The sequence below is a fragment of the Callionymus lyra genome, chromosome 2 (genome assembly GCF_982586985.1).
Source record: "Callionymus lyra chromosome 2, fCalLyr1.hap1.1, whole genome shotgun sequence".
Taxonomy (NCBI): domain Eukaryota; kingdom Metazoa; phylum Chordata; class Actinopteri; order Syngnathiformes; family Callionymidae; genus Callionymus; species Callionymus lyra.
In genome coordinates this window covers 44,793,979-44,814,670 of record NC_141819.1, presented here as the reverse complement: position 1 = coordinate 44,814,670, position 20,692 = coordinate 44,793,979, and the positions used below count along the sequence as shown (strand labels likewise).

Below are 20,692 nucleotides of genomic sequence, written 5' to 3'. Positions count from 1 at the left end.
AATTGTGTGCACTTCTATGATGAATATACTAGTTTAAATGTCAATAATGTTGAAACAAACGGTAGAGGTAACCCTTTTGTTGTCTCTGAGTCAAGGTGAACACAAGGGATAAAACAATTACATTTGTTTTCTAGCCTCTGGGTAACCTTGACCCTGGGATAACACAAGGGTTAACAAAACAAATCCTTTAATGTGTTTTAATACACTGCTGATGTTAGTATCCTGCATTAACAGAAAACTTAGATTAACAGAAAACTCATAGGAAATACAATTCTGGGAGAAATTTCTTAAGGAAATGGGCTAACGTTTATGAATTGCCTCTAAAATTAATACGTGGGGGTAAAAATCTCATTATTTAGTCATTTATTATCTAGTCAAAAGGAAGGAAGTGAACTATGATCTATTTTTAATAGTCATACTGACACGTTATATTATTTTTAATCTAGTCAAATAATGTCACTACATGATATGAGTTCATCTAAAATGTAGAAAATATAAATGTCTTTATAAACGTTTAAACGTTAAATGTTTTGACACACTTTTTCCAATCCTGTTGTACTTGTTTTGTTGCCACTAAGATTGCGATGAGCGGTAGCTTTAAATAAATTAGGTAATGCTGATGAATGACAATCGATGCTGTGACATGTGAGCTCAGTCAGTGTGTGAGGGTGTAGTACACAAAAGTTTTGAGAGGAGGGAAGCGATTTTCTAACAATGCAGGAATGAACAAGTATTATGTAGACTTGGGCTTTACACTGCTGACCAGTGTGACGTCCTGATGTGGCCTATAATGACAGGTTGAATAGGGATCTGCAGACGTAGTAAAGGCTGCCATGGTGACTGCTCAGCTAGAAACAACAACAATAAGAATGGATTGACATCAGGCTTGAGCGTACTAAAGCTCCCTGGTCGCAGAGAATCAAAGCTAGAAACACATTTCACATCTAATGAAGCAGAATTAGCTTGACGGCTGGCCTGTCACCTAGTCAGCTAACTTAACTTATTTTTCTTTAAACAAGATACTGTGTGATTGCTGTAGTTGAAAGTGATTGGGAAAAGCTTTTCTCATGTAGTCATTAGCTCAGCGTCAAAAACACATGAAATTGAACGATTCTAAATAGTGCAATAGAAAGCTGGTAATATAAACACTTCAGCTCAAAACAACCTTTTACGGAAACACTTTCTATGAAAGAAAATGCTCTTGTATGATAATAGAAAGCATTGAAGGTTCGGCATGTTGAGGATCTACAGTGCACATGTGTGCACGAGAAACACAAGGTGTTAAGGAGGACACACACTGGTGTTCTGTCCTGGCGTGCTGTGGTTGACCAATGTTTATGAGTCAAGTGCACGATGGTGCCTTCATGTGTAGAATCACGGAGGTCTCCTTCACCTCCCACCCAGCTAATACAGCTGTTCCACACTTGTCTGAGAGTTGGTCAACTGTGCTGGTAACAACAGATCAGAGAGAACATCTGTGATGATCATAGACTATTTACTAATAGTTAGTGAAGCGAGTCGTGGGTTGTGGAGCTGATGGTACTACAAAAATAAACCACCTTAGATTCAGACAGTGAAGTGAACAACCAAGTGTTGGAGCAACAACTGTACAAAAACTGAAGTACAGTGCTCGTTTTTTCCCTGTTTGGTCACCGGCTTTGTCGTCCACACATCCAAGTATCACCACAACTATCAGTAAAAGCGCGCACACATTAACACGATTGCCCAGCCTCTGGCGTCAGGACTGTTTTCCCTGGAGTCCCAACCAAAACAATTACACCGCTAGCACAGGACGTTGAGTCTACAGCTCCAAAGAATGCAGAGACTTGACTAGTTACTTCCTGTGCCCTGTTCCATGAACTGCAACCAGTCCCGCTGAACGTTTGGTCATGAGTTAATAACGAAATAGTTCTGGCTCTCTGGGAAACACATATATGAAACTCCTCTCCAGACTTTTCTGTACACTTCATTTTAAGAAGATGTGATTGAACTCCCCCAGATGAGTGGTTTTCAATGGATATAGACCAAATTAGATAAACAAATACATAAACATTGAATAAATACTTGTACTTTGGTACATATTGAAAGCAAATCCATTACTGAGAGAAGGAGGGAAGTAATTTAACAATGAGAAGGAAAACTGCCACTAAATGACACAAAAAATGGAGACACTTTATACCTCATTTAAAATTTAGATGGAATTTGTTGTTTATAGCATTTGATTTATTTCAATTAATACATCAAGAACAGATTTTTGTAATAGATATATTTTAATCTATACAAAATAACTGTTTGGTAATTGATAACTTTAACTAAGATTTATTTTCTTCTTCCATCAGAGTATCAGTACATTTGTTTGATATCTGATATTATTTCTAACTTTGGTTGCAGCTTGTTGTTGAGTTTTAGTGGAGTGATTTAAGTGGTAATAATTATGACCATGAAATCATGTCTTTATGTTATCTTAAATACTGTGGACACAGTCTGCTGATGGACAAGAATGCTCATAAGACAATATCAATGTCAGACAGTGAATGAATCGAGAGGTTGGTCGTGTGCAAATCTGGGTTCACTCAATAAGAAGAAGACTGTGGAGACAAAGAAGAAGTAATATAAGAAGGAAAAATATGGACAAATATAAGATTAAGAAGGAGACAAAGCTGTATACAAAGATAAAAAGGACGTAGTATGCATATTGAATGGATGCTTTAAAAAAAGATAATATTCATTATGTTTGTCAAACAACTGACTGTATACAGCGAAAGGACAAAAACTTCAACGTGTAGGTTATTGAGAAAAAGCATCATAAACATCATAATGAAAATATAAACAAAACAAATACTAGCTTCCACTTGTACAGTGTTTTTGTTAGAAGTCAAAACAGTTCAAATTCGACTTAACTTGTTCCTTGTTGACAGTGTAGATGATTCACTCAAACCAAAGCTTTAAAAAAGAGTGACCGTTAAACTGTGACGTTATATTTCAAATGTCTCTCGTGTCTCTGGATGGTGTGGAGGTGGAAGGGGGCTGGCAGTGATCACGGATAAACTGTGGATGAAAACAGAAGTGCAGTTGTGTGCTGCAACTATGGCACATGTGTGTGCAGTCCAGCGGCTCTTCAGAGTAAAAGGTCTGTGTGTTTGGGCTTCACAGACTTAATGACACCACTTATTGGCCTTATCCACACTCAGGTTCTTGTGCACATTTGAAAGAAAAAAATAGAAAAACATCCAAAGAAACCTTACAAACAGAGAGCTGGCTGTGTTAGATTGCAGGTTAGCAGTCAGTGGAGTTTCTATTTGACTTCCTTTGAACCATAATGGAGGTCAAAATAGAATTCCCTTCACTCGTTTATGCAACATTCTGAAAATGTTTTCATGTCTGAAAATGAAGAGGAAACACCTTTCTAGGATTTCTTTAACCTGTTACAGGTCAGTGTTTATGCATAAACCATAGTAACCCCAGAGATTGAGGTCCGGTGATTACTTTTGTTAAGTAAACTTCTCGTTTTATCATATCTTTTTTTCATGAGTTAAACTAAATATTCATTAAAGAACAAAACACACTTTTATAAACCTGAGCAGACGGGAACATTAGAGAAATTGTTTTATTATCCTTTCGGACCTAATGGAGCTTTGATCACTTGTGTCTGAGTGACAATATGGAAATATTGAATGTTGTGAAATAGGTCGCACAACAAAAGTGTTGGAGCATGATTCAGATCCTGAGTTGAAAACACCACTCTGGCATCGGATATTAGCTGCGCCGCATTCTCAAGCAAGACATCACAATACACGGAAAGCAATTCTTTTGAGACTCATGATATCACCTTTGTGGTTGACCGACGCAAACTTGTCAAATATTACACAGTCCAATCCAATGTGCAGAAAGCTCGGGTAGGCTCGGTTATGATTAACATAAAAACAAAGATATATTTACATCTTCTGGTGATTTGTCTGTTAGTCAAAAATAATGTCAAACATTTTTGAACATAATGAAATGACATTTTTCAGGAAACATTAATAATAAAACAGACCAAAGACCAAATATTACATTTTGTTGGTGTTCTTTAGTTATATCTGAATTTATGATTTGGATTGTTGCTTCTCCAATTTAGAACAAGCATGAAAGCATACAAATTAAGTTTTATAAATGTTATAGCCTTGATAGGAAATAGCTTACAATTCAATCCCTAAAGTAAATCTACTTCGCTATTTAAGGGTTACTACATGAGAACAACTGTGGCTGAATGGTCAAATATCTGCCCTCTCACCCCTTAAGTTCCCTGAATTGATACCAGTCCAGGAAACACAGATCATAATGTTTCAAGTTGTTTTATCGAATAAAATGTATGCGGTTTGATGAATAATTAAATGGGAGGAGGTGAGTTAAAATGTAGAGTTGTGTTCCTTAAGTGTTAGTTAGAGTCCTGTTCACACAAGAGGAAATGGTTGCTGGAAAGGTCTTTAAATCATCTGTAGCCACTTCTGCTTTTTAGTATTCCCATGACCTGTGCAGAAAACACAGCTCAGGTGAACTTTCAGAGAGGATTTTTTTTTTTTTTTAATTTACCTTTACAGCTCTTAAAAAACATTCTGCAAATGACTCCAGCTAATATTCAGAAAATGAATTTATATACTATATCTTATACATGATAATTGATCCCTTATATACTTGTTTCCGGTTCACAAATCAAAAGTTTGCTTCAAATAAGTTAGAAGTATGACAAGATGCATGATAGTGAAGGGGGGTCGCCGGGGATTCGTCAGCCATTCCCTAAACAAGACCTATGGTACATTAGGCATAACAGGGGCCAAGAGGAAGAGAACCATGAATAATATCACAGGCATGTATAAGAAAATATATTTGTAAGCTTAGAACAATCATCTTTTCATTTTTTCTATTTTTTAAAAATCAAATGTTTACATTTCTCAAATTTGTTTGCTTTAAAAAGAATGCTTTTTAAGACCAAATCTTGAGTCTGAATGCTTGCTTTCTTCGGCAATACCTACGATGAAACGGATGTTCTTTTTTTCCACTGCAAGCTCGGGTCGGCCCAACAGACAAAAATGTACCCGGGTGATCAGGGTTATGGCTGCACCACCTCCTGTGTCCCTCTCTGTGAGTTGGTTTAGAACGGAATTCAAATGGAACCACTAAATCCCAGTTAATCTGTCACAGCGTTGGGGGATCTGGACTGTCCATACCCACCTTATCAGATCATCAGCTTTGTGTCAGTCTGCTGCTGCTCTGAGAAGCAAACATCCTGTTTAGAGGGTCAGTGGGAAAATCGAGAAATACCAGGATTAATTGTTGACAATAACTCCGACTGGAATGTCTGAGCAAATATCTGCTAAAAGTACTCAAAGCTCAGTCACTGTTCTTGTTCAAATGATATGTGTATGTATGAATTGCCGTATATACATGAAAAATTGAAAGAAAAAAATGAGAAATGGATGCAAACTTATTTGTACCCACACGAAAAAAAAACTGACGCAAAAAATAACCTGCCCAACTCTATATCCCCACTAAGTCGAACCAAACCTTTGAGCTTTTAAATGACAGCACTGAGAGGTCATTTGCTACTTCTCTGGATCTGTAGTGTGGCTGTGTGGAGCAGGGAGTGTCAAGGCACTTTCTGTCCGCAGAGCTGTTACCCCCTCTTGTGGAATTTTAGTGACAGTGTGGTTATCATTTTCTGCGTAGATTCAAGTGCTTTTAGACACACACTGTTTGGCGTTTAATCGTCTGATCTATTCCTAATACCTGCTTTTCTTCATGGCACCCAGAGAGCATATGAAGTTTGATCATGTTAACTAAAAGCAAACTCTGTCTGTGTTATGTGTAACAGGATGATGAGTTTAGCTTAACCCTTGTGTCATCTCAGATTCAAGGTGACTAGAAATACATCGGCAGTGGTGGAGGTCTTTCACCTTGAACCAGAGACAACACAAGGAATACCACAAACACATTTGTTTTTCGGGCCTTACTATACTGTATACATATATGCAGAGTCAAGACCACAGAATGTTACCCGATGTTTTATCTCTGTGTCATGATAAACAACCTCCCTGGCTCCCTGAAATACATATGCAGTGGTGGAGCTTGTTCACCTTGACCCTGAGATAACACAAGGGGATAACTGACTAACAAAAAGTAATAATAATAAATGATGGCTCCATTATGATAATGTACTTGAAAACAAACATATAGTATAACGCGTTTAAACGGAGAATTTTGAATGAATATCTTAGGTGTCTAATTCTTAATGCTCTGTCTTCCAAAAATCGTCCCTAAAAATAGTTAAAAGTGAAGATTTGTTAACCCTTGCGTTATCTCAGGGTCAAGGTGAACAAGCTCCACCACTGCATACTGTATGTATTTCAGGGAGCCAGGGAGGTTGTTTATCATGACACAGCGATAAAACATCGGGTAACATTCTGTGGTCTTGACTCTGCATATATGTATACAGTATTAATTGTTTATGCATTGTATTCTGTCTCTCATAGACAATATATAAACATTCATTCAGCTCGTTATTTGAAGTGTATTTTAGCTGTATTAAGCAGGAAGTAATGAGATAACATAAGTTGTTAATATATAAGTTAAAATCTCATAATACTCTTGTTCAATCACATCAGTTTCCATATGTTATGTGGCTCATACAATGAACCTGTACCTTTTGTCTGTGGCCCATTTTTTGAGCTCTCAAAATAAATCAAAACGATAGGTATTTTACAAGATCAAAACAGTTAATTAAGGTTTACTGAATAATATATTACATGTTTCAATGACTTTGTTAAAAAAAATTGTCTATATGTTTAATTTAATTAATTTTTTACCAAAATGAATTAGATTTATCTCAAAATAAGAACAACTGTTGAACTGAATGGTACTCTGGATATCATAGCTGGTCGATTAACTCTTTGTATTTTTTCAACAGTTGCATTTAACCTCTGTGAATTTCCAATTTAATAACAAACCTATCATTTCTTACTAAACATTAAGACATTAACATGACAGGAAAATATTGAATGTTTTGAAAAAAGAGAATGCATTTTGTCTCAAATGGACTTCCTCTTGTGAGTGAGTGGGTGGTTCAAAACTGAAGCTCCTCACTCAAGGCATAATACAAACGGCAAGAATAATATGTGGGGGAGATAGCTTTACAGGAATTAGAAAAATAAAGCACATTTTGTAGCCATTAAATAGAAAGACTGCCACTGATGTGTGGGTTATTACAGTGGCCAAATATTTCATTTGAGCTCCGTCACAACCATGTCCTTGGTGTGTTGACATGATTGAATGCTGTGGTTCCTCTTTATAGTCATGTAGGCTCGTAGTCCTACTGTTTTCAACGTGTTTCTCTTCACTCTTCATGTGCCACTGAGCTACTTCCTGTTTGTCACTTGTTCTATCTGTGGGTGTGACTGGAAATCTAACACTCCCCCATTGGTGGGATCAGACCAGCCTCACTCATGATCACTAAAATACCTCAGCCCTTAAGAAGAAATCACATATAGAGCTATTTTTGAGAGGTTCAATTCTGTGCAAAATGTTTAAAATGAAAGAATTCATGAATATTCACATAAAAAGAAAAAGTTCAATATGTTTTCTTTGTGGTCAGGCCCATGTCAGGAATCTTTGCATCAACATAGTTGATAAGTCATTTAAGGCTTCTGCAAGAACAATTTGTAAGAAGAGAAATGTTTAATGCTTACAATGAACCAAGTGTAACCTATTGACAAGTGTTGTAATATTGCATTTTTCAAATGATAAAACAACAGTCCAGATGTAGCAACATTTAAGTCTTACCGGTTTTAATAATAGTTTGTTTAATAAAAAGACTATTTCCTTTCATTGATTAGATGTGACTATAACATAGAGGAGTGACATAAAGAACTTTGAAAAGTTCCATTAAGAAGAACTAAACACAATTAAATTCAGAGAACCAAGACGTTGTTGTGGTTGATTGTATTATCCAGGGTGAGATGATCTGAGACGACCATCGGGGATTCACGTTGATTCTTCCAATCTGAGGTTTCACTTTTTAATAGGAATATAATGCAAGTCGTACATTTTATTCTGCATGTGATTCAGGCTTGCTACAAAGAGCATTACTGATATTATTCTATCCCATCAACAATTAGATGTGTTAGCTTCACATTATCATTCTGAGTCTGTTCATAAAATGTACTGTACATAAATTCTTCCACCTAATTATGTATGATATGAAACGCCTTGAGAAAAAATAAGGTCTTTGAATATATGTATCACATTTTTATAATGGACAGAAGGCTTCAATGTGTATGTTCAAACAATTTGTCAAAAATGGTCACACACCTCAATTGTAGAGAGGAACTTCCAATGTTTTTGCCCCTAGCTTTGTCATTGGAGAAATGAACTTTACAAAATTAAAACAAATATTTTACAGAGTAAATTATTTATTTTCAATGTCCCAGTTAATGTATTAAGTACAGTACACACTCGTTTTAGTAGTCTTTGAGTTATAACTGTGTTTATATCTCATATTGTATTCTTGTGTTGTGTTTGTCTTTTTGTGTTTCTGTCTTTAGTGAGCTTCTATTTTCTATTATAACAGCTGTTATAGATGAATACAAATTGTAGTAGTAAATTAGCCAATTGTTGTTAAAAACCATTTAGCACAATGCTAGTTCTACTCTTTATCAACATTCTTTAAATGATATGACCATTTAAAGGTTGACTTTATTCTACGTTAAGTTTTCAAACACATTGCATTCATGTAAACACATTTTAGCTAACTTTAATGACACTATCTTAGCTTGGATGGAACAATGAAGTGCACTGTCAGATCTCTATAGAGTCAACAGGAACAATGATCAACATAAACAGTCCTGCAAGGCCCAGTTTGCCGACAGAAGCTTTAACCATACATTGAAGCTTTTATCTGTTGGAACAGGTTTTGTCCCCTCCCTAATGCAAGTCTTGAGTCCACCATAAAGAAACACTTCTGGTTCTGCTTCTACAGTGTTGAATCCAAAATATTTTTAACTAACACATTATGATTTAAGTATTTCAAAGCTGCATGAAAGTTTTGGTACATTTTACCCCAAGGAAGCGCATTTTATTCTTATACTTATTTGATATTTACCAATTTATTTATTTACTTTATCTTAATCAAACATTGTCATCTCATCAAACCATAAGGTTAAAAGACGATGAATAAGAACAAAATATACTTCTATAAAACCATTGAAAGTTGTTCTAATTATTCTTTCGTCTATATATAATTTTGATGATAAAAAGTAAAAACTTTATAAGTCGATGCAAAAGAGTCTGCAGACGGAGTGGAGCAGAGGAGAGACCGACAACATCCGGGCATCAGTCCGCCTGCGCAGGAGCGGAATGGCGGCGGAGGTAAGTGGGCGAAAACGAGCTGTGTTATGGCCCGGATGATTCACAAACTACACCCTTTTCTTGACTATTTCCACGCCGGATGGGTCCCGTGACCGTCCGCGTGTTCGCTGCCACCGACTCGCCGACAAAAGTGATCCAGAGCGGGCGTGTAGAGCAGAAGCGGGGGGAGAAATGGAGAAGCTCTCCGACGGGTCGCCTCACTACGTGCTCGGCGTAACAGAGCCATTCCAGCCGCTCGGATCATGCTTGGAGCGAACAAACCGATAGTAAACGAAAGAGTGGGAGAGCACGCTGTGTTTAGGTGTTTCCAGGAGTGGGGCGAGTGGAAAAAGTTGTGCGTGATGACACGATTGTCACGACTTAACTCTCGCAGTTTGTAGGAACTATTTCCTTCTCGCCCCACTCGGGAGAAAGACGTTCAGCACCAAGTCACAGGAAAGCTCCGCTGGTCACTCAGTACTGGTTCTGCTCACCCACTCGAAATGGACCTTTGACACTGCTCACCTTTTATATAACTACTCCTAGTTGGGTTTGAGGCTATCCGAGCTTTTTCTGCCATACGTGAAAAGTAAGCTTCATGTGGCGATCACAAGCCACCACAGAACATGTCGAACTATCTTGTCAGTTGTTTATCGAAATACATTGAATTATTTCTCTAACGTATGTTTATAAATACTAGAACTAGTGTTGTCTCACCTATAGCTGTACAACAAAAATAAACAATGAATTCCATTGTAGCTTTATTTGTTGTTACTTCTTCCTAAAAAAAAAAGTATATTCATTTACTGTATGTTGTAAAATGTGACTATGGTGTTTGATATAACTTTTTATAAATATTAACTTAAAAAATGTGGTTATATTTTTAAACTTTATTCAGTTTGATAGCATGTCAGAATTGAGTCTGATGTGGTCAATTTAATGGTTTGGAAAATAAATCATTTGTTTAGGGCTCTAGCCTTTACCTCTTTATATACAAACATCTACCCATAGATCTAGAAGATGGTTGCTCATAGAAGAGTACCATGAACCAAGAGTACAATGTTTAATATAAAAGCATTTATCTCCTGTAAATGTTTTATTTTCCTCCCCAGGTTAGTCCCAATGCAAGAATGTATGTTGGTGGAAAGTTGTGTTTTTCAATAGGTGGTTTGATTGCTGCAATTGAATGTTGTTGTTTTAGCCTAATATGACATATTAAAACAAAATAGTATAAATAGATAGATTTATAAAAATACATATAATAAATATATTCTTACCACAACACGTGCATTAATAATCAACACTACAAAATTCAATTCAATTCAATTTTATTAAAAGTGTCTTATCATAACAAAGTTATCTTAAGACACTATACAGTTGAAATTATGAAATACAGCTATTTAGAATATGCTGCATACAGTAATAGACATATTTTGAATGCAAATTGACAATAACTCAGGACAGACATAATACTGAAGTCAAAATGATTGGCTATATTTTTGGATGCATATCAGATTTGTTTTAATAATGGGTTATTTGATTGCTATCTGTGTTGACAACAAGTTTTCATTATTTTGGGATAGTTAAGGTAGTTATTTCTAACTCAACAACACCATAACACGGGTAATAGAGTAATTTGGACTGGAAATGTAAGTGAATGAATTAGTTATGACATTTTCAGTTTTATGTAATGCCATAATATTTCAACCTTTCTGTGTGCAGGTTGGTCAGAGCCTCTGGACCTGCTAGTAAAGATCATGGGCTTGTTCCTGAGGTGAAGCAATAATGGTGATCATCTCCAGAAAAAAACCTGACAAGAGTTGGAGGGGAAATCTCCAAACCACATGAAAATGGCTGCACAATCAAGAAGTGTACGTACAAGTTTCTGTGCCATGGTTGTTGTCGGGGTGGGGTTGTTGATCTGGATTAGGTGGTGTTTGGTAACCAGTATGATGAATACATGACGGATCAAGTGTGATTCTGATGTTTAAAGTGTAGTGTGGATATGCTTTCACTGAAAGAATGAGGCATTGTACGAGATAAAAGCTTTTAAAATTTCAAAGTAATTGCTTTGTCTTATGATGTAACTTTTTTTAAATCTATGAGACATTTTTATGTTTCCTGGTCATACTAGGACAGGATTTTTAAACCCTTAAACCCTTAAACTTGAACTGAGCAAAATTAGAATATTGATCTGTGAATATGTGAATTGTATGTAGCATTGTAGTATAACAAATCAAAGTTTACTATGCCCTGCCGATCTTTAGTTTCAATGCTAGCTGATCTATGGGAGACAAGCTCTCACAGGAAACAATCGGGTGCTTATGTTTCCATTGGGGTGACTAGAAAGGACACACTTGTGATGAATACAACCGAAAGATGCAGAGAAAAGTTTGGAGATGAAGTTAGGCATGTCTGATTTAGACACGTGGAAAGGAGAAGAAGGACGAGGATATCGGGTAAAAAAATAAAGAAATTGATGACAAGATGGGAATACAGTTGACTAAGGAGGATGAATAGGACGGGTTAAGGTGGTGGAGGAAGACTTTCACCAAGGTGCAATGTCTAGTTTTAAAAAGTAAAGTGCAAAATAATGAACTCTCATTTCACTATTTGTAAAAATTTCCCTTTTTGTTTTTGTTCATAATTTCTCCAGTATTTAAATAATAATAATAACCTATTGACTTGACTGACAAGTTCTATTATCTGCTGTAGCTTCAACTAAAGTCACCAAATATTAATTGAGCCCACCTGAACTCTGTCTAGCCTGTCTTAACTGTAAGATAGTATTTTGAAGATGGCCGCAACAACAGATTACCTCAGAAAAGTCAGTAACAAACGTGTAATGTACCAAATGCTAAGTTTGTCTTATACAGTCTTTTGTGACATCTCTAAAGAAAATGCTGAAAGAATAACCAACCAACAATTGATTTACCGTTGTCTTTATTGGGATGTGTTTTCAATTTTGAGCTTCAATTTATACAATAAAAAAGTTTAGATAGATAGATAGAAAGGCTTTATTCATCCCCAGAGGGGAAACACACTTTCACAACAGCGCAGTTGGAAGAAAATAAAGTGCAAGGAGAAAGAAATAGTACAAGAGATAATACAAAATAAAATAAAAACGATCTTAAAAATATACAAATTATTTACAAAATTAGAAATTGACACTATTAACAAAATAAAATCGAATAAAAAATAAAATAAAATAGAAATAAAAACGGAAAAAAAAATAAAATAAAAACGGATTAGCATCAGGATATTTAAAGTAGAGAGTTAAATATCCTGACACCAGTTGGGATGAAGGACCTTCTATAACGCTCCGTCCTACACTGGGGGTGCCTGAGCCTGCCACTGAAGGAGCTGGCCAGCTCCTCCACGGTCAGGTGCAGTGGGTGGAGAGCGTTGTCCCTGATGGAGGAGAGTCTGGAGAGTGTCCTCCTCTCTCCCACCTCCTCCACCGAGTCCAGCGAGCGGCCCAGGACAGAGCCGGCCCTCGTGACCAGCCTGTTCAGTCTCTTCCTGTCCCGGTCCGTGCTGCCTGCTCCCCAGCAGACCACAGCGTAGTGGATAGCAGAGGCTACCACAGAGTCATAAAAGGTCCTTAAAAGTGGTCTGCACACTCCGAAGGACCTCAGTCTCCCCAGGAGGTGGAGGCGACTTCGGCCCTTCTTGTACACGGCGTTGATGTGTGTGGACCAGTTCAGTTTATTGTTGAGGTGAACACCCAGGTATTTGAAGCTGTCCACCAGCTCAATGTCCGAGCCCTGGATGCTCACCGGTTGATGTGGTGGGGACTTTTTCCTGAAGTCAATCACCATCTCCCTTGTCTTCCCGGTGTTTAAGCAAAGGTAGTTGCTCTCACACCAGTCAACAAAGTCCTTGATGACTGACCTGTACTCCAGCTCACCCCCCCCAGACACGCAGCCCACAATGGCCGAGTCGTCAGAAAACTTATCTTTCTAGCTTATCTAGTTAATAAAAGTGCTAGTTGCTATCTGTCTGAGATAAAATGTACCACAAATTAATATGTATCCCTAACGTTTTGAAATCAGTTGACAGAAAGATCTTAATTGATATAATCTTTTAGATTTAAACGTTTAACATGTGTCTTTGCAGGCAGGTGCGTTTCCGTTTGAGGAGCTTTTGGCTCTTTACAGCTACAAGGTTTCCAATATAGAGAAGACGACGTGTCACATGGCCGCCAGACTTCCAAATATGACTGTGGACAAGGTGAGAATGTTCCGGTCTATGGATGTGTTTCAAGATTTTTTTGGTATTGATATCCTCAGTTAAAATGAAGGTATGTAATATTTGGGAAATTAATTTACAGTGAATCAAAAGTCAATTTTATATAAACAAATTGATCTCAATAGCTCTGTATGGTTAAAAAAAAACATTATTTAATGCAGATCAAAATGAACCATCATTGTCAACACCTAGCTCATAAATAGCTCCTCAAATTGATGTAAAGACTGAAAATCTTTGTTAGTTAGTATCATTCAATCATATTATGGTAAGCAGGCCAGATTCATTCCATCAAACAAATTTGGAATGGCTTCCAGCCCATTTGCTCGTAAATAATGAATAAGTTATCAAAACGCTGATAGAAGTGTAGTTTTACTTTACAACACTATGTGTGCAATTCATGGCAAGCCAAGTTGCTTCATTTTAATTAATGCATTCAATATTTATGTGTTAATGATATAATATAATATAGTTTTTTTCATCTGTTTGCTTAAAAATGTTTACAAATATAAATTACTTATTTACTTATTTATTTAATTTAAATTACTTGCACACAACAAATTGTAGAGTGGTTAAATGGCCAACAGACTGGATATCCTTCTTAAAATCTGGCCCTCCTTCTTCTTTTTTAATAAATAGCTGTTGTATCTATTAATATACGTAGTTCGACTAGGAACTCTATATTGTCTGGTAGTTATTTTGTGTCGGTCTCTGTGTGCCTTGCGAATAGCTGGGAACCTTTTCAGGGTGTATCTCATCTCCCGCCTGAAGTAGCTTGAATATCCAGATCCAGGCCCCTGCACCCTTATAAGAGAATCAGTGGTAGAAATTGAATGAAGAATGACAATCTATTAGAGGAAAATAACCCCATTTAACATATAAATCCAAGTACTGTAGTTGACGGATGAGGTTGAGTTTTTATTTTTATTTTTTTGCCTTTTTCCTTTTATCAGGATCAGATCAAAGGAAATATATTTCCTGGGGATGGTGAGGAGGAGTCATCAGAAGATCTCAGCAGTTTAGTGTCCTCGAAAAGCTCAGACCTGCTTGACCAACTTGAAGGTGACTCACACAGATTTAATGGCATGTTTAAAATGTTATAAAAAACACGATTTACTTGGACCACGAAAAGGTTGGACTACTCATCACATGGTTGTTTTGTCTTAAAAGGTGATCTGACAGGAGAGCAGTGAACCTTTGTGATTCACTGTATCTGTACCGACAGAACAGATGAGCTTCTGTTGAAAAGTGAATGTTACTCGTGATTGTATAGAGGACAGTTTACACAGACCCTTTTCCATGTCTCCAATGGCCAAGAGCAATTGAGAAGAATGTATATACAAGGCACCTTAACAAGTGTTGCTGCTAGCTCTTTTAAGTCAGAAAACGTGACCTCTATGATTCTCTCCGATTTTGCAACTCCAAATTAAAAACTCAAACCCCTTAAAACCCCTTCTTCATTCACACTATTACTGTCTATTTTATTTGGTTGATTTTTTTTTTTTTTTGCTACGGCTATTTATTATGTGGTTTTATTGTTTTCCTTACAGTTCTTGTAAAGTGAGATTGAGTCTTTTGAAAGGCTATTTTAAATAACATTTGAATTATTATACAAGCCTATAAAATAAGTTGAGTTTGTGATCCACTACTTCATGTATGGGATTTCTCCACAAATAACCCTGAGATAAATTTAATTGTTGACGGTTATTGTTTGTACAACAAATACTCTTTTATCCAGGATAAACCTTGCCTTCCTCCATATATCAGTTCCTCCTCTGGCAAAGATTTTTAAAATAATAACAATACAACATTGCTGTGTGGAGTTTTTTTCACTTATTTGCATTGAGAAAAAACAAATACAACATAATTCAGAATATTAGTCATGTGTTTTCATTATCTCTAATATGTCACATGATGCCTAAGAAAGTGGTCGTTTTTATTAGCTTGAACTGCTGACTGTTCTTGACATTTATAAAAGTTGTTTGAAACAATGCAACATTGTGATCCACTCTGTTCTCCTCAAGGTGGACACAAAGATCAGTTAGTCAGCTCATCAGACGAGGAGCCTGATGACGCCTCGACACCCTCCAACGAGGAGCACAAGGTAAAACTATGATGGCTATTCAGCACATTTTGCACTTGCCATTATTTCAGGCTTTAAAAAAAATTATTCAACTTCAATGATACTTTTTTCATTAATTCAAAAATATTCATCCTCATTTATTGACCAACTTAACTCTTCGTGGACACAGGAGATCATGGTTGGCTCCATGTACCAAGCAAAGATCCCTCCACTCAATCCATACAACTACGCTGAGAGAGGTAAGTTGACTGAATCACCAGGAGTGAGACTTCATTGAAGCCCCTGATTCTGTATGGAATTAAGTTGCTTTGGTTCTGTCTTCACACTTGTCCCATTCTGATGTGGATAGAAGTGCTGTTGTGGCACCCCGATTGTCACTTTTCGCTCATTTAAAGAATCTGACACAGAAAAGTGTCAACCTATGTAGCAAAGGAAATGTCTTAAAAATGGAATGTTATTGCTCGATATTCATGCAGTTATATGGGCATTAATAAAATATGCTTTGTCTTTCAAATTTTCGATCTCTATTCACCTGTGATTTTCTTTTACACCAAGAACAGTGTTCTCTTACCTTGAAAAATATCATTCCTATTTTAAACTGTTTCTGTCTACATTCTACATACTTCACCCTATTTTTGTTACTCTAGTAAATGTCATATTCAGAAATGTTGCAGAATTGTGCCACCATTATTACAAAGCTTTTCTTTCTGTCCAGCATACAACAACGAGGACCAGCTGCTGTGGAAGCCTGGAGTTCTTTCTCCGTGTGAAGTGGAGGACTTCCTTCTTTCTTCACAGAGACCAAATGCTCTGGAGGGTAATGTTGTGAAAGACAATGAACAGGTGTGAAAAAAGTTGCAATTAAATTTTTTCTGGGTGTTCTGGGCATAGATGTCTTAACATCCCCCTGTCCCCTCGTTTCAGGCCTTGTATGAACTTGTCAAATGCAACTTCCATGCAGAAGAAGCTCTGAGACGACTGCACTTTAATGTGAAAGTATTCAGTGGTAAGGGTCTTCCTATTGTTCTACTTACTGTTATACGCACTTTAGTTTTCAACTCGCGTCCTTCCTGTTGATTTTTTATTTGTATTTATGTAATTAGGACTCCAGAAGTTAACATCTTAATCTATAAGATTGAAGAGGCTGTGATTAATCCTTGTGCGGTCTCTGGGTCAAGGTGACCTGGTGGCTGAAAAACAAATGTGTGGTTGAAGGTCCCTGGCTGCAAGAACAAAATATGCAGTAACGGTCGTTTATCTCGACCCTGAGACAACACAAGGGATACCTCAAACACATTTGTTTTCGGGCCACCGGGTCACCCTGACCCAGAGTCTGCTCAAGGGTTAGCTAATAAAAACTATTTAACAGTGTTAACATAAAAAAAAAATTGCTCACCTCAGGCGCCGTAGCTGGAAACCCTTGCATATCATGCTCTTATCTGTGAATAGTTTTGTGTTTGTGGATTACACACAGTCTTCCAACTCATTAGTTTGTGAGCAGATGCAGTCTATAGAAGAAAAGGTAGCCGAGATAAATCATGTGTATTTTATTCTAAATTTGAGATTAATTATGTGATAAAAATGTCTCCTATCCGTAAAGTCTTTTAACCCTTTATCCGTCAACTCCGAAATTGATCATGTTATTAAATCTTTGTTCTTCAGATCTTTGCGCATGGAGTGAAGAAGAGTGCAGGAACTTTGAAACTGGATATAAGGTGTACGGGAAAAACTTTCATCTCATTCAGGCCAACAAGGTGAGTTTTAATGTTTTTGATGTTTCTGTGTTTGCCGTGAGAGAAGACACCACTGTGATCTTAGGTACGAACACGCTCTGTCGGGGAATGTGTGGAGTATTACTACATGTGGAAGAAGTCAGAGCGTCATGAGTACTTCACGCAACAAACAACACGGCTGACTCGTAAAAAGTACATAATGCAGTCCGGGACTTTGTGAGTACTGGCGTTCGCCTTTCCTATAGCTGCTGCTTTGTATTGCTACTGTTGAAAAAGCATTTTCTGTCATTCAGGGAAGATGGAGAGCAGGACCAAGAGGTTGGAGAAATGGAGGGAAACCATCATTTAGTAACTCGGAACTCCTTGGCTTCCCCAAAACCAGTGTCTACAGTACCTCCACAGTCCAGTGTGGACCAGGGAAAAAAGGGTAAAAAAAAATTACAGCATCCTCTGCTTCCAGACAAAGGCTTAACTAGTTATTTACTGTTTGGGTGGTTAATTTAAAATGTAAAAATGTAGCTCAAAAACGGTCTTGGTGGACTTTATTTGAGTGATATTGAGATATATAAAAAACCCTAAACCTACACATATCAATGGGGAACCTCAGAGCCTTGTTAGCCGGCAGAGAAAAACAATAACATTCTCCACCTCTTAATGTAATGTAGCAAGATTCTGATAGATGATTCTGATTGGAAAACATAAGTATATTGACAAAATCAAAATTATCGGTCTCTGTTAAGGTCATTGGACTTTATGAATCTGTTTAATGTCAAAACTATGTTTACTTTAGAGCAGGGGTCAGGAAACCTTAACCACTCAAAGAGCCATTTAAACCCATTTCCTACAGGGAAGAAGATAGATAGATGGTTCACCCAAAATTCAGATTTCACCATCTGTTACGTGTTACCTTAATTTTTCGTTGAAAAAGACACGCTTAAAAACATCCTAATATGAGGAATTATTCCCCAAAAAATAAGACAAGTCCATATTTTAGGCTTGTTGTTAGTGGATGATACCAACCTAAATCTCTCATGTCGAGGCTTCAATACAAGAGGAAAGTTACAGGCGAGTATGGAGGTATTTTGAAGTTTTTAAGTGTCTTTTAAGAAGAAGATGAAGATGATGACAAAGACAACTGAGCTCCAGTCACTACATTAAAATGAACATACATTTTTTGTGTATAACTCTAAACAGATAATCTCAACCCTTTGTCGACATGAGGGTGAGTAGAAAATGACTTTAAGCATTCATAATTATCATTACAATGTTTTGTACTGAATATGAATGCAGTTTGTCCAGATGAACAGACAAATGTTAGTTTTTAACTCTTTTCTTATGGAAAGCGTTATGTGACTCAAAAACGCTATGAAACATTTAAATGAAATACCCACATTTATACCAATACTTCTTTTCAAAAAACTCTGAGCCGCATCAGAGGGCTGAAAGAGCCACATTGCCGGGTTTAGAGAGTGAGGGGAAGAGAATGTACGCCTTAGTTTTCTTTTTCATTCTTTGTTTTATCATGATTGGTCAACATTTTAAATTCGACAACTCTTATTCACCTGCATGTGATCATGATCCTAAGTTCTGATTCATTTGTGTGTGTTGTCTGTTGTTGTGCATTTCCTTTCACCCCATTATTTTATGTTTTGTTTTTGTGTTTTTCACATCATTTGGCATCCCAGAGGAGCAGAGCCGCCCCCGCCGCAGACGAACCCCTCGCTTTCTCTTAAAGCCGTGACATCTGTGCAGACAGGCTTCAGAAAGCAGGCAGCGCCTGCAGGTAAAGAAGGGACAGTGGGCCTGCTGCAGAACAGAAAACTCTACTATACTATTCTAAACTAACTATTGTGTAGTAGTTGTATATCATTATTAAGACACATGAGCAAAAACAGCGGGTTTTTTAATTTAAAATAGGGTAATAGTATCTTGCTGCAGCCAAACAGTGTCAGCTAGCTTGTAAACAGAGCTAATGCAAAATGGTGCGCTTTCTACCTTCCAAGTTTCTGGATTAAAATCCACACATAAACCTTAAAATCTAACTTCTTTCTCTCATTGTATTTGACTTTGTTCTTAGAAAAGTCATTTTAATCTGCTCACCTTTGAGTGCATGAAAAAACACATTTCCCTTGTTTAAGGGTGTGTTTTTATCTTCGAGTCCTTTAAACACTGTAGTGTTAATGGTGACATTGATGAGGAAGCTGGAGATTCTTTGAAAATCCCTTCTTTAAAAGCTAAAATGACAGAAGATTCTATTCTTCACCTGTTCTTCCAGGTGTGAAGATGCTGACAAGGTTATCTGAGCAGTGCAGTGGGGGATCGAAAACACACTCTTTGCCGCCTGAGGACAAGCTGCACATTAGTTGCAGAACATCAGCTCCAGTCCAGCTGCAGTCCCAACCATGTCCTTGGGGCCCTGGGTGGTCTTGCTACAACCCTCCATCACGACACTTCCTCCAGCTCCACAGACTTGACAGACACTGCCCATCCGAGGGGCTCTACCAAGGTGCTACACATGCAAAGACGTCCATCTGCTGCAGGTGGAGATCAGCCTGCACTGTGTCTTACATCTCATCTGTTGACCTCCCGACCCGCCTGCAGGCTTTTGGAAGTCCGCTGTACCGTCCATTTGTCCAATATCGCGGCCCACTCACACAATGAGTCAACCAGCTGAAAAACATGGTGGCAGAGGAATATGTATATGTTTGTTTTCATCATTTTCTTTTCACCTCGCCATGTCCAGTGAATGTCCTGACAAACATCACCCAGAAGATGAGAAATGAATTAACTTTTATAGCAGTGTGGAGGAAGAAATGTTGCTCAGTTGTCAGTTTTAGAGGTGACCTCAAGTTGCTTTGTAGTTCTAATATGATCGACTTGAAGAATGGATCGTCAAGCTTTTTAGATTAGAGCTGTGCAAACTTGTTATGTTCTTTAAAACTCCTACTGTAAGATTAAAATCCACCTCCAGCAACTTAAATATCTTTTGTATGGTGGAAAAATATATTGTAGGTTTTTGGAAAACGCAACAGAATCTGTTCTGGTGTGTTTTTCTCGGTTTTGGTTCAGCTCCAACACATGTGTTAAGAGTAAATAATGAAGATATTTTAAGTATTGATTGCAGCTCTGTTTACTTTCAGCAAACCTTTTGATGATATGGCCAAGTGACTGCAGATCTTGTCATTCTGAGAGATTAAATGCATCTTCTACATTGACCTATAAATCTAAACCCAAACTATGAGAAATATCT

The 20,692-nt window shown here is 37.2% G+C and overlaps 1 protein-coding gene across 1 annotated transcript; it reads left to right on the top strand.

The window, feature by feature from the left end:
* The first annotated feature begins 9,378 nt into the window (after window positions 1–9,378).
* On the top strand, window positions 9,379–19,855 carry mier2 (mesoderm induction early response 1, family member 2). Its single transcript, XM_087785456.1, has 13 exons — window positions 9,379–9,399; window positions 11,101–11,249; window positions 13,498–13,611; window positions 14,580–14,688; window positions 15,651–15,730; window positions 15,879–15,948; window positions 16,425–16,552; window positions 16,634–16,715; window positions 17,372–17,463; window positions 17,528–17,658; window positions 17,736–17,869; window positions 19,128–19,225; window positions 19,718–19,855. The coding sequence occupies exons 2-12, from the start codon at window positions 11,223–11,225 to the stop codon at window positions 19,181–19,183; spliced, it is 1,023 nt and encodes a 340-aa protein (XP_087641582.1). The 5' UTR covers window positions 9,379–9,399; window positions 11,101–11,222; the 3' UTR covers window positions 19,184–19,225; window positions 19,718–19,855.
* The last annotated feature ends 837 nt before the right edge of the window (window positions 19,856–20,692 follow it).

What these genes read in the sequence shown, in the direction of transcription:
- mier2 (XM_087785456.1), top strand. Translation starts at nt 11,223, where the DNA reads ATGAAAATGGCTGCACAATCAAGAAGT. An exon ending in TGGCTGCACAATCAAGAAGT is followed by an intron (nt 11,250 to 13,497) that starts GTACGTACAAGT and finishes GTGTCTTTGCAG; the next exon opens with GCAGGTGCGTTTCCGTTTGA. An exon ending in ATCTCATTCAGGCCAACAAG is followed by an intron (nt 17,464 to 17,527) that starts GTGAGTTTTAAT and finishes CTGTGATCTTAG; the next exon opens with GTACGAACACGCTCTGTCGG.